Source organism: Sceloporus undulatus, chromosome 4 (genome assembly GCF_019175285.1).
Source record: "Sceloporus undulatus isolate JIND9_A2432 ecotype Alabama chromosome 4, SceUnd_v1.1, whole genome shotgun sequence".
Classification (NCBI taxonomy): Eukaryota; Metazoa; Chordata; class Lepidosauria; order Squamata; family Phrynosomatidae; genus Sceloporus; species Sceloporus undulatus.
This window is the reverse complement of record NC_056525.1, coordinates 21,045,088-21,059,712: the sequence shown is the minus strand read 5'-3', so window position 1 is coordinate 21,059,712 and position 14,625 is coordinate 21,045,088. Positions and strand designations below refer to the sequence as shown.

General features: G+C 45.1%; 1 protein-coding gene across 1 annotated transcript in view; it reads left to right on the top strand.

Moving 5' to 3' along the window:
• The first annotated feature begins 9,223 nt into the window (after positions 1-9,223).
• Positions 9,224-14,625, top strand: part of TFAP2C (transcription factor AP-2 gamma) — a 31,405-nt gene continuing 26,003 nt past the window's right edge. The window contains exon 1 of the mRNA XM_042461411.1: positions 9,224-9,487. Coding sequence (XP_042317345.1) covers positions 9,440-9,487 — 48 coding nt within the window. The 5' untranslated portion in view covers positions 9,224-9,439. The remainder of the gene's footprint in view (positions 9,488-14,625) is intronic.

Genomic DNA, 14,625 nt, shown 5'->3' with positions numbered 1-14,625 from the left:
CCATTCCCACAATTGTCTAAATAGGCTTCATAAACGGAGGCCTTAACAGTACTCTGTCGTTGCCAGTTCATGCAACAAATATCAATCAGTGTTATCTTTTTGTCTTTAATCTCCTCTTTATCCCGGTCAACGATGAAGTATATTTAGAGCAGATTTGGAGATCGGCTGTTGGGCTGGAAAGGGACCTGGATAAGGCGGAAAAACAAACAAACCTCCAAGTCCCAGAATTCCATAGCCTTGTTCCATAGATCTTATTCCATAGATTTTTGCAACGTAGGGAAAAGGCATCCCCGGGGTCCAAGGGTTTGAAGACGGAGAGGAGGCTGTGTGAATTTTTGTTGTTGTTGTGTGCCTTCAGGTCGTTTCTGGTTTGCGGTGACCCTATCCCTAGGAGGGTCCTTTGCCTTCCTCAGAGGCTGAGAGAGTGTGACTTGCCCAAGGTCACCCAGTGCGTTTCCATGGCTGAGCCAGGACTTGAAGCCTGGACTCTATAGAGTCTTATTCCCACGCTCAAACCACTTACTTACCCCAGTGATGTCCAAACTCTGGCCCTCCAGGAGTTTTGGACTTCATCTCCCAGAAGCCCCAGCCACCTTGGCCAATAGTCTGGGATTCTGGGCGCTGAAGTCCAAAACATCTGGAGGGCCAGCGTTTGGACATCACTGGCTTACAGCATGGGAGCTCTTGTGTTAACTTAAAGGGAGGGGGTAATTTTTTACTTAAAGAAGTGCTTCTTCAGTTCTGTTGCAAAGAGTGGGTTTGAAAGCGACAGATGTAGGGCCCTACGTTTTTCACACGTTTTTAAAAATCCTGTCGAAAAGCATGTTCCACTTTCTGAGGCTCCCCTTTTCTTTTGGAAAGTTAAAGCGTTTCAGCAAAGTTTGCTTCTTTTTTAGCAGTCCTGTAGCAAACCGGTTTAGAAGGTCGTACTGACCATAAGCATACAGTTGTGGCTGAGGTTGTGGTGTGCCTATAAGCATTGGAAGAAGAATTTAGGCTGCATGCTACACACACACACACACACACACACACGTACGTGTATGTATAAGAATTTGAAGGCGAATTTAGGCTCCATGTATATTATATAGATAGGCCTGAACCCTAATTTCTTCTCCAAATTCTTATATATGCATGCATGCATGCACGCACGCGTATATATATATATATATATATATATGCATGCAGCCTAAATTCTTCTCAATTCTTATACAGTATATGCATATATATATATATACACACACACACACATGCAGCCTAATTTCTGCTCCAAATTCTTATATATGCATATATATGTTTATATATGCATACAGTCTAAATTCTTCTTCAAATTCTTAAATACATCTGCAGATGTAGCCTAAGTTCTTCCATCTGGCAGATTTCAAAGACTAGACTAGATTCAGTATATAGAGAGATCTTGTAGCACCTTTGAGACTAACTAACTGAAAGGAAGAAACTGGCAGCATAAATCCCTTGAATTCGTTGGGCCTTACCTCCGAGTAGACCTAAGTAGGATTGCATGGCCAGGTTGCTATATTTACTTAGAAACAGAGACATAGGTTATAACCTGGATTTTATGGACTAAATCCCACAGAATAAAATTGATTTAAAGAGTTCCAAAGTACTTGGGACTAAGATTGGATTGAACCCTATAAAAAGCAGTTTTCTAAAGTCACTTAATTTTACTGGCAGATCAAATGGTGTGAGGTTACTCCTCCCTTTACGTCAACAAGGCTGAAACCACTCTTAAACTGTATGGAAGAAATTCCCACTCATACGGGTTTTTAATGTGCAATTAACCAAAAATTAACCAGCGCATTGTATGAGTCTTTCCAGTCTCTCAGACGTTTATTTTATTCACCATTTATCGGGTTTTTTAAAGTTTCTGTTTTTGAAGGCATGTCATGAAATAACTTTTAGGCCCAGGAAAATGTCTTCCCCAATCTATATTCCTCCTTTAGTGGCTATCACTTTTCAACTTCCCCAGCTTTCTCTAGAAATTTCACAGGAATGGAGGAATGGAGCTGAAGTCACTTTCTCCGAGTTGGGATTAAGTTAGTAAGAGTTACAAAGTCAGACAGATACCTAGAACATTAAAAAAAACAAACCACTTTTCCCCAGTTCTAAGATGTCGCCAAGGATGATCCCCTCCTAGAAATGATTTCCAAAAAAATTGCTTTTACGCAGCAACAAAAACAACTGGTCCTGGAGACCTTCTTCCCATTGCAAAAAATGGTGCTGGTTCTTCTTGGGCAAGAATAGCTTAATGCGATCTCAAATGAGTGGCATTTTCAAAAGTGATGCACAGAGGGAGGGGGGACCTTACCATCTGTCATTCAACCTGCAAGGTTGGTTGTGTTTTCTTCTTCTATTTGAGATGGCTAGTCCCAATGACGCCAAGTGCTAGAAAAAGGGGGAGAGAGAGATGGAGGGAGGCGAGTTTCACCTTCTTTTTGAGGAGTAAATGCAGATTCCTTCCCTGTTTTAGGGCCCCTTGCAATGCTGGGATTCAGCACCTGCCTGCCAGATTGACAGATAGCAGAGCTCAGGAGAATCGGTCCTGTGATTGCCTTTAAAAAGATAATGATGATGATGATGGTGATAATAATAATAATTCCCCCTCCTCCATTTATTTGCTTTGGAATCTTCCTCTGGGCTGCATCTGCACTGCAGAAATAACCCTGATTGGCATCACTTTTAACTGCTATGGAATTCTGGGAAGTGGAGTTTGGGAGATTGCAAAGATACCTTTACCTTTTACCATACACTGGGAATCCCCCCCCCATATTTTTAAGATCCTGTTGCTTTCAGCTTTCTTGTTGACAGGAATCCATACCATTTGATCTACTACTAATAAAAAAGATACTTTAGGAAACTTGGTTGTTAGAGGCTTAACTCCATTTTAGGTCCAATCCACACTGCAGAAATAATCCAGTTTGACACCGCTTTAATTGCCCTGGCTCAATGCTAAGGGATTCTGAGAATTTGGTGAGACGTCCAGCTTTCTCTGTCAGAGAGCTCTGGTGCCACAATAAACTACAGTTCCCAGGATTCCCTAGCCAGGGCAATTAAAAGCGGTCTCTGGATGGGTTATTTCTGCAGTGTCCCAACTACCTTGAAATCAATAGGATTTTAAGTGGTTATTAAGTTCTCTTCCTTTGGACGGGTCTCTTCGGTGGGATTTAGCCTATATTAAATTCAACCGATTTTAAACCAATAGCCCGCCTGTCTGGATCGTGACTCTGGAAGCACTGAGCCACGGCAGTTGAAGTGGTGTCAAACCGGATTATTTCTGCAGCTTTGGTCAGTTTGAAAGTGGGAAGGACGAGGGAGAGCTACAGGTAACACTGCCAGGTATAAATAAACTTTGTTGCTTAAACAAAACCCCATTAGAGGCTTTTCTGTCGTTTCCAAACAGAGGCATTCTCTGAAAAGCAATTTTCTCTCCTGTGCCGTTGGTTTCAATGGGAAGGGCAAGGGCGATCCTATGCATCCTTGCTTTTAGGAGAAGCTCCATTAAAATTAACGTTTAGCGAACTCAAACGTCTGCATAGGGATGCAGGGGTTTCCTCTGTAAACCTCTCAAACCCTCTGGCTTGAAAAAGTTTGCCAAAGTAAGACTGCGGATAGAATTCAGTCTGACACCACTTTTAACTGCCATGGGCTCAGTGCTATGGAATTCTGGGAACTGTAGTTTTGTGAGACCCTTCTCTTCGAGTGCCACAACAAACATAAAGTTCTCAGAATTTCATATAGCACTGAGCCATAGCAGTTAAAATGGTGTCAACCTGGATTATTTCTGCAGTCTAAAACAGTCAATAGGCGGTCAAAGTGTACTCCGAGAAAAGGGTGTAAATGGGCACCTCCCACTAGGAAACGAGTCATCTAGGGTCCTCAAAACACACTGCTGAAATCATCCAGTTGTGAGACCGCTATAACTGCCCTGGTTTAGTGCTAGGCAATCTTGGGAATTGCAGTTTATTGTGGCACCAGAGCTCTCTGACAGAGGCGGCTAAATGTCTTCTACAGTTCCCAGAATTCCCTAGCCTTGAGCCAGGGCAGTTAAACCGGTCTCAAACTGGATTATTCCTGCCCTGTGTTTTGGACTTTGGAAAGTTTTGGGGGTCCGACTGTATCCCCAGATTCCTTTTTGCAATCTGAAGTCCCACGGATTTCAAGTTTTATTAGAAGTGAGGGTATTGATTGTTTATTAGAAGTCAGTTTAGTAGAAGTCAGGATCTTGTCGTTGTAGTTGCAAGCCGTTTGCCTGGCGGAGGAGAAGCTTCAAGAGGGTTTAGTAAGGGGCGGCGGGAGGCTCAGTTGTCCAATAATCGGAATGCCAAATGCGGGAGGAAGGCCAGGACGTACAATTCAAACAAACGAATTCAAGGGTTGCCAGCCGGTTTCCTAGTAGGAGTCTGGCTGGAATAGTAAGAAGGAGTGGGCTACTCGGAAGTAAAAGTGGCCTCCATCGCGGTGTGTGTCGATGTGCGGCCTCACTGCCTAGCTCCTTCGGTGTTTTCATGGCTAAGGAGGGAAGAAAAGAAGCAACTGGACAAAAGAGTAAGGCAAACAGATCGAAAGGGACTCCCTTCAGTTTTAAAGGAACGTAAAACGAGGACCCAGGGGAGAGTGTGCAGGGAAATGCAAGTGTGGAAGCATGCCAGGGCGACCCGACATGCCCTACATTCCCACCTGCTCTCCAGGAGGAGTTTCGAAATGTCCTCCATTTTGAGCAAGACCAAGGAGTATGGATTTGTATAGTGGGCCCTTGGTACCTTCTGGGGTTTGGACCCCTGTGGATAACAAAATCCCTAAATGCTCAAATCCCATTGCATACAATGATGTTGTAAACTAGAGTCCCTTATCCAAAATGGCTAAATCAAGGTCTGCTTTTTAGAATTTGTATATATTTAATATTTTCAAACTTTGGATGCTTGAATCCATGGATAAGGAGGGCCATGTCTATTTAAATGAGTGTAGCATTTCCTTTGTAAGGTCCTATTTTTTTAATCCGAGGTCCTACATTTTATGGTGCTTAGTCCTCCTTTGCAGTGAGGACATCTGACCACCCTGCATGGAGTTCATTGGATGTGTAACCCTCTTCCATTAGAAACCAAATGGGGCTGGATAAGTGTAAACGGGTGCGACCTAGGCATTTCCACAGAGGGCCCTTTTATTGGCATCATTTTCATCCTGGTTTTAATGCCAGTATTTAAATTTAAGCAAATCAGGATGACTCCCCCTCCATTGGTAACTGTCCAAAGGGTGTGGACACCAAGGATGATTTTGTCCGCTTTGCCGAAACAGTTTCCACAATGTGATCAATAGCACAAAACTAGGGCCACATCTGCACTGCAGGAATAATCTGGTTTGGGAGCACTTTAACTGCCCTGGCTCCATGCTATGAGTTTCTGGGCATTGGAGTTAGTTGTGGCACCAGAGGTCCTAAAGTAAAGGTGCCACAACCAACTCCAATGCCCAGAATCTCATAGCATGGAGCCAGGGCAGTTAAAGTGCTCCCAAACCAGATTATTTCTGCACTGCGGACACAGCCTAGGACTCTTGTGGTGCCCTGAAGAGGAACAGATTTGTGGCTTTGGTATGTGTGTATGTCCACAGGAGCTTTGTGAAAACCTGTGTATGCAACAGGGCTAAGCAGACATATTTGCAAACAAGTTGTGGCAAATCCCATTTACTCCCAAGGGAGACCTTGGTGAGGTTTTCTCTTAGGCCAAGAGACCAGATTTTGGAGCCCAGAGCAGTGCAGTTGTTTTCTTAGCCAGTTTGCTAAGGTTCAAGGTGCTAGTCCTGTTTGACAATCCAAAAGGAAGGTCTCAGGAGCACAAAATGGCCCTGAACCTTTAAAGTGGCAGCTTCTGTTAACCATAGCTCACTGTTGCCAAACTTGGGTCCTCCAGATGGTTTTGGACTTCAGCTCCCAGAACTCCTGAGGATTGACCAAGTTGGCGGGGCTTTTGGGAGCTGAAGTCCAAAACATTTGGAGGACTAAAGTATGGGAATCACTACAAAGAGACATTATGTAGACAACCAGATAAAAGTGGCATTTGTATTTTATTATAATTATTATAATTTACCCTATTGCCCTAAAAGGATCATTTCTGTGTTGGAAGCACCAAGATGGGAGACTGTGATTTCATGCATTTTTTCCCCATAGAAGTGAGCCCTGCTTGTTTCTGTGGGGCTTAATTTCTAGTAAGCAATTCAGGCCTATGGCTGAGGCAGCCTCATTTTAAACCTAGGATTAAAAGATGGGCTATTAGTACAATGTGCAACATGCAAATAGATTTACACACCAGCAAACTATACCAGGTCCTTCCTCCTCTTCTTCACTTAAAAAAATACCAAATTATTTTTTCTAGGTTATCCCCCCCCCCTTTATTCTGGGGCCCATTAATACCTTCCCCTCTCCCTCTGTAATTTAAAAGCCCCCCCCCCCCCAAATTAGCTGTCTTGCTGTTTTGTGCCTTCAAGTTGTTTCTGATTTATGGTTAACCTATCATGGGGCTTTCTTGGCAAGGTTTGTTCAGAGGAGGTTTGCCATGGCCTTCCCCCGAGGCTAAGGTTACCCAATGGGTTTCATGGCTGAGAGGGGATTTAAACCCAAGTCTCCCGAAGTCCAGAGGTGCATCTCTACTGTGGAAATAATGCAGTTTGACACCACTTGTGGAATTCAAAACCACTAAATCAAAATGCACAAAATACATGTTGGCAGCTTTCAAAATTCCACTTCTTGATTAGGCAAAGGTGTTAAAAATCATAGAGGAGAAAAAGCAAATTATAACAATGTTAATACCAAGCCTGTATTTAGTCAAGATGCTATTCTCAGTCCAGGTGGAATTGGAGAGGGACATTCAGGCAGACAGGCCTTTTCTCCTACTGGCCATGTGGGCACTCCAGGAAATAAAAGTTAACTTCCATTAAATTGGAGATTTTTAATGAGAGGCAGCATGGTGTAGTGGGTTGCAAATTGGACTTGGACTCTGCAACCCGGTGACCAGAGGTCCTCCTTTTCCAAGACATACTCTATATTTTAATCTTTTGTCCAGGAAGAATTTCAAGAACACTCTCCATTTTGAACATGACTAAGAAGCATGAATTTTGCATTTATATGAGTGTTTTTACCTTTTAATTTAGTAATGTCTGACTTTTTCCTTTGAGAGCCATCTAGTCTAGTGCTTTAACTATGACTCTGGAGGCCAGGGTTCGAATCCTGTCTTGGCCATGAAACCCACTGGGTGACTTTGGGTGAGTCATATTCTCTCAGCATCAGAGGATGGCAATGGCAAAACTCCTCTGAACAAACCTTACCAAGAAAACCCCATGAGCGGTTCACCTTAGTGACGCCTTAAATTGGCAAGAAGGCACACAACCACTACTAGTTTACTCTTGAATGTCCTACATTTCCTTGTCCTCCTTTGGACATGGGATCACCCTGCCCTGGAGACTAGGTTTCGAATCCAAGCTTGGCCATGGAAAACCCATGATGGAGGTGACTTGGTAAATCACTCAGAGGAAGGCCATGGCAAACCCCTTCTGAAGAAACTGGCCAAGAAAACCCCCTGATTATAGGGTCATCCTATGCTGGAAATGACTTGAAGGCTCATAACAAAAAGTTGTGGAGATTGAGGGACTGTAGCTCCTTCTTCTGGCTCACTAGGGTTGGTGTCACCTTCCCATTGACCCATACCACTCCATACAGTCTCTCAGTTTCCCCATGGACCCATACCACTCCTTAGTCATGTTTTTCCTACTAATGTTACTCATAAATTATAATGCCTCTTTTGAAGAAACTGGCCAAGAAAAACCCATCAAAAGTATCAATGGTTTTTTGTGGGTTTTTTGGGCTATGTGGCCATGTTCTAGAAGAGTTTCTTCCTGACCTTTCACCAGCATCTGGCTGGCATCTTCAGAAAGTGCTTGCCTGGAAAGGACTGGGGTATATATAGTATATCAATGTTTGGATTTTTGATGTTATTGGATTTTCTATACAGCCAACAGGGTTATCCCTGGCGATGAGAGGTTGGTCTTAGGGTTGCGACATGAAGGCCCACAACAAGAAGTATTTGTGGAGCTTGAGGGACATTTTTTTTAAAAAATTAATTATTCTTTTAAAATTTTCTTTTAAGACATCACATTTTAACCCAAGCTTCACTATGCGTATGTAAGTGCATTTAGGGCGTGCGTACAATATTGTAATAATGTGAAGGCATCATTTTTCCTTTTGCTGGTTGGTTAGGTCACAACTATTAGCAGGACAGTCAGTGGTAGATGGGAATTAGGACTGACAGTAACATTCATGCAAAAAAAAAAAAAAGTATTAGTAAGGATTCTGTATGGTGTGAAATGGGAGGAGGAGGTCAATGGGGGTATGTGTGACACTGTGACTTACTGCTGGGTGGCAAAGTCGGAAACACGACTTGAAGGCCCACAACAAGAATCTTGGAGTTGGAAGATACCCTCAAGGGCCATCCAGTCCAACCCCATTCTGCCCTGCAGGAACTCACAATCAAAGCATCACGGACAGATGGCCATCCAGCCTCTGCTTAAAGACCTCCAAGGAGGGAGGCTCCACCACACTCTGAGGCAACATACTGCACTGTCGAACAGCCCTTACTGTCAGGAGGTTCCTCCTAATGTTGAGGTGGAACCTCTTTTCCTGGAGCTTGCATCCATTGTTCCGGGTCCTATTCTCTGGAGCAGCAGAAAACAAGCTTGCTCCCTCCTCAATATGACATCCCTACAAATATTTAAAGAGGGCTATCATATCACCTCTTAACCTTCTCTTCTCCAGGCTAAACATCCCCAGCTCCCTGAGTCTTTCCTCATAGGGCTTCATGGTTTCCAGGCCCTTCACCATTTCTGAAGAAGCTGTGTGTGTGTGTGGGGGGGGGGGGGGGGCTGAGAGAGAGCCTGTGAAGCCCTTCCTCCTCCGCCTGGAGCTGTGGCTCCTTCCAGACTCCCCAAAGAATCCCAGGCGCAAAGGCGGGAGGGGGGCGGTCGCGGGGCTGGTGCTTGGCTCTGATTGGCTTAACTAATTTGGTTCTTTTTTTTAAGCTCGGGGAGGGGGAGCCCCACGAGGGCGCAAAGGCCCCGCCTTTTGGGGGCGGGGCTAGGCTAATGAGCTTGCCATTAAGGCTGGCTGGGGAAAGGCGAGAGGAGCCCAGTGACTTTTATCTCCCGGGGAGCGAAGGTCCTTCCCCGACCTCCTCCGCCTTTATGCCTCTCCTGTAACAAGCAGCCTATTTGGGGGGAAGGTTGAGGAGACTGAGAGAGAGAGAGACAGACAGAGCCACTTTCCCCCCAACGCTGGGCTTGGATTTACCACGCTCCCCCCGGTCCCTCACACTCTTCTTCCCTTTGGGGCTTAATTTCGTTTAAACAAAAGCATCATATTTTTTGTGGGGGGAGACTGGACGCCATGTTGTGGAAGCTAGCCGACAACGTCAAGTACGAAGAGGACTGCGAGGTGAGGACGGGGCTTTGGGAGGGGAGAAAACGGGCTGGGTTTTCAGCCTGTCGCAGCAGCATACTTGGGGGGACCTGCGTCCACATTGGGAGAAATAATCCAGTTTGGTCCCATTTTGCCCTGGCTCTGGCTCAAGGCTATGGAATTCTGGGAATTGGAGTTTGTTGTGGGGCCCGGAGCGGTCCGCTCCGGGCCCCACAACAAACTCCCAATTCCCAGAATTCCATAGCCTTGAGCCAAGGCAAAGTGGGACCAAACCGGGTTATTTCTCCAATGTGGACGCAGCCTCATAAGCAACCTTAGACTCTCTGAGGAAAGCGGTATATACTTTAAAGCAAGCGAATACTTGCCTTAAAAAGCGATAAAGAATGTTTAATTTTTAACTTTGTATTTTGCACTATATTTAATATTGCATTATGAGGGTTAATTCTGGGGGAAGTGAATAGAGTCGCTAAGATTGTTTTATTATGGTTTGTATGTATTTTTAATTCGGTTCTAATCCCGCCTAGATCCGCAGGGAGAGGCGGGAAATATAAATAATAATAATAATAATAATACCTCCTTTAAAAACCCATGCTTTTCTGCAGTACACTTTTCAAGGGTATACTTTTAAGCCAGCGAATACGTGCTTTAAAAAGCAATATGTTTTTTAAAATGGTATAGAAGGGTGCTTGCTGTGAAGTCCGTGCCCCTAAAATCTGTGAGGCTTCAAGCTAAAAAAAGAAGGTGCCAGTCGTCATCGAGGGTCAGACTTCAGGGAAGTAATTGCTGGAACGAAGTAGTTCGTTTCGAAAAGCCTAGGCTTGTCGCTTCTCAGGATGATGATGATGATGATGATGATGGAAGTTGGGTCCGAAACACGCTGCAGAAATAATCCAGTTCGAGAGCCGCTTGAACTGCCCTGGGTAAGGAATCCTGGGAGAATTGTCGTTTATTGTGGCACCAGAGCTGTCTGATAGAGAAGGCTCAATCTCTCACAAAAGTACAGTTCCCAGGATTCCCTAGCGCTGAGCCAGAGCAGTTAAAGCGGTCTCAAACTAGATTATTTCTGCGGGGTGCCATTTGAGTTTCATTCAAACTGAGTTGCAGTGTGTGTGTGTTTTGGGTGCCTTCAAGTCGTTTCTGACTTGTATAGACTCTTATTATCATGGGGTTTTCTTGGCAAGATTTGTTCCGAGGAGGGTTTGCCATTGCCTCCCTCTCAGGCTGAGAGTATGTGACTTGCCCAAGGTGGGTTTTGTGGCCGAACCGGGACTCGAAGAACCCTGCTCTCCAGAGTTTTAGTCCAACACTCAAAACCTGGCTGTAGTCGTTTTTAAAAAATCTCAGCAGTTCCTTTGCTTTTTTGGCTGCCGTTGCCTTCAGGGTATGAACTGGGCCGGTTTTAGCATTAGCCGTTCCCTTTTGGAATGGCTCAAACTGGGATGAGATGGAAGGTCTTTTTGTTTTTCAAACCTGCCTTTGAAGGACGGAGAGTCAGAGCATCTGCCCAACCCTAAAATTCCCTATTCCCTTAATATGAAAGGGTCGCCCCTCCACTCCTTTTGGAAGCCCTTCTCTGGCTGCTTTTCTCTCTGTTGAGGGGTGAATTTGAGGATACTTCTCTGACATTTCGCAGTTAAGGGCTCTTTGACCAAGACACATGCTTTGCATTTAATGCCTGCATCTTTTCAGAAAGTCTGTTGTGGGTCGGAGCCAAGCTTCTTCAAGCACGACAAAAAATGGTTTCTTGAGGCATGAAAGGTGTCTGGATCCGAGGATGCTGTCTTCAGGTGCCTTTGGTTGTTAGCAAGCCCCCGTTGAAACTCAAGAAACTCTTTCCAAAACTCTACCTTACTCCCGCGCTGCAGAAATGATCCGGTTTGACGCCGCTTTCCCTGCCATGGCTCCATAGGTGCCGCAGCAAACTCCACTCTCCAGAATTCCGTAGCATGGAACCATGGCGGTGAAAGCGGTGTCAAGACGGATTATTTCTGCAGTGCGGATGCAGCCTTTAAAATCTCCTTGCGAATCAGCATCGTGATTATGAAACGGGCGGCACATTTAGCATTTAGAGCGGAGGAATAGCTTTAAGAAGCGGCAGGATCCATTACAAGGAAGAAAATCCCACGACTGTGGAAAGGGACCCGGCTGAAAAAAGTGAAACTAACAAACAAACAAAGCCTCTTCCGTAAAAAAGAATGGCATCCTTCCATTCCTCCTCATTTTCATTTTCCGAGGCTGTCAAAGTTGTTGTTGTTGTGTGCTTTGAAGTCATTTCCGAATTAAGGCGAACCTATCAAGGGATTTTCTAGGCAAGTGTCATCAGAGGCACGTTTTTTCACTGTTGTCTCATTGCCTTTCTCTGAGGCTGAGAGAGTGTGACTTGGTCGCCCAGATTTCCATGACCCTGGTCTCCAGAGTCCTACTCAAGCGCTCAAATCACTCTACCACACCGTCTCCCAGCCTCTTAAAATCCTGTTGCAGATAGAGTAGACCCATAGAAATCAACCGCTGTGGAGTCAACACCAAGGTAAATTATCCCACTGGTTCAATAGGTCTCCTCTAATATCACCACTAGGTTTTAGGCCCCCACTGGCTGCAGCATTCACATCTGGCTCTCCAACTTTGATCCTCCAGATGTTTTGGACTTCAGCTCCCAGCAGCCCCAGCCAGCTTGGATGGAGTTCAGGGATTCTGGGAGCAGAGGTCCAAAACATTTGTTGGATCAAAGTTTGGACTGTAGAAGGTAGGGTTCGCTTAGTATTGACTGGCCCCTTATAGGATTGCATTAAACCAGTGATTCCCAAACCTCCTTCTTGATATTTCGGACTTTAACTCCCAGGAACCCCAACATGCTTGTCCCAAGAGTCAGGAATTCTGGGAGCTGAAGTCCAAAAACACCTGGAGAACCCAAGTTTGAGAACCACGACATGAAACCCTCCCTCCTCCCCCAACCCTAACCCCAAACTCATAACCTTAAAAACTTGGGAGAGAGCGAGATTTTCCTCCTTAATTTTTAGTCTTGACCTCTGTTTTCAGAGAGAGAGAGAGAGAGAGATCTGGTGCCAGGTTTGGGATCCAGGAGGGAGAGGAAACGTTGGATCCTCTTCTCTGGGCGGCTCTTCCTTAAATTCTTTTTTCCCTCCCGGAGGGAAACGGAGTCAAACCTCTGCACACTCCTTTCTTCTTTCTCCCCCCTCTCAAATCTGCCCACAACTTAATGTGTGTGTATGTGTGGATGGTGGAGAAGGGGGAGGAGGATGCTGGGCTCCTCCGTGTAGTAAGTGATCCATCCTGTTGGACCGGTTCTGCCAGCGAGGAAGGGAGCGCATCGCTCGCCTCTTGCCATGCGGGGAAGCGACCAGGTAGGCAAGGGTTTGGTTTTATTGATTGTTTTTTTTTTTGGGGGGGGGGAAAGAAAACTGTGGTAGGAAGTAGTAGGTCATCCTTTGGGGGCAGGGACCGATGACCTTTGGGGGTCCAACCCAGGTTGGCACTACTTTAACTGCCTCCCTGGCTCAAGGCTATGGAATTCTGGGAGTTGGAGTTTGTTGTGGGCCTCCTAACGTCCTTCCAACATTTTTTTTTTGTCTTGAAAATTGAAATCTTCCTAGTTTCTGCTACCAGTGGGAAATTATGGGTTCTGGGGTCTCTGGATGTGGAAAAGTTTTGAGTGGAAATTAATCTGGGTTAATGAACATGAGAGGAGAAGAAAGTGTGTTGTATGCATATGTGTGTCCATGTGCGTAGGCTTTGCAAACTTTACTCTGCGCATTCCTGAAATAGTGCCAGTGTCATTTACTCCCAAATAGGCACACTCTCTCAGCCTCAGTGGAAACCAATGGCAAGCCTCCTCTGAAGAAACTTGCCAAGAAAACCCCCAAGAGAGATTTTGAAGGCACACAACACACAAGCAGCATCCAATTGTGCAAGCCTCCTCCCCCCAGTTCAACCAGTTCGGGTGGTTGGCAGACCGTCCTTAAAGAAAATGGGGAGGAGGAGGATGGGGTTGACTTTCTGGCAAATGCATGGCTAAATTATTTTGGGAGTTTTTTGGCTTGATTTGCAAAGCGATCCACAAGCCTCTTAACCCTGGAGGCTGATGGGTGGCTAAAGAGGCAATTGAGCAGCTGCTGGCCTGTTAACCTCAGTATCTCCCTCGCCTTGGCTGGCTTATTTGAATTAACCATATAATAATTGTGCAGCGTTGTTGTGTGTATTCCAGCCGTTTCCGAGGTTTTGCCATTGCCACCCCTCTTGAGGCTGAGAAAGTGCGACTTGCTTACCCAGTGTATTCAAATCCTCATCTTCACAATCCTAGTCCAGCTTTCAAAACCAGTATCACCCATTGGCTCTAAGTGTCAGGTTTCCTCGTAATTAAGTCCCATTGATGGCTCCCAGGTTTGGAAAAGTTGGAGAGGCCACCCTGGCACAGCTAAATCCTAGACCTCCCTCCTCTGAAGTAAGTCCCATTTACACCTGCAATTCAAAAATCCACAATACTTTTATTATTTTAACCAAAAGGCACAAAATACAGTGGTGCAAGCTTTCGAAGCTCCACTGACTTCTTCATCAAGTGAGCTTTCAACCTGTATATTTTGTGCATTTCTGTTGGCCAAGAAAAGCAGCACTCTTTTATATTTTGGATGGTATTGTTACATGGCCAACAGGGCTACCCCTGGATAAGTTTACTTGTTGCCTTCAAGTCATTTTCTACCAATGGCGACCTTGTCTCAGGGTAGTCTGGGGCTGAGAGAGTGTGATTCTCTGAAACTCAGTAGAGACAGGAATCAAACCTTGGTTTCCAGACTTGTCAAACACTCAAAACCACTAAGCCATGCTTTCTTTTCAAGGATCCTTAAATTGCTAACTAAATGGGTATAGGCTTGAGACTGTGGGCATGTTCCGTTCCTTATGATTAGTCCAATCTTAAATGAATTTTGGGGTGTGTGTGTGTGTGTGTGTGTGTGTGTGTGTGTGTGTGTGTGTGAAAGTAGGGTTTCAGTACTCTCAGGAGCTTTTCCTGGAAAGCAAGCCCTGTCAAATGCAGCGGGGTTTATTTGTTGGTAAGAAAGATGTCACCCAGGAAATGCCGAAAAGGGCCACATAGGGAAATCTTTGCAAATGGTGTTAGTGGATTTTCTGTTTCCTTATAT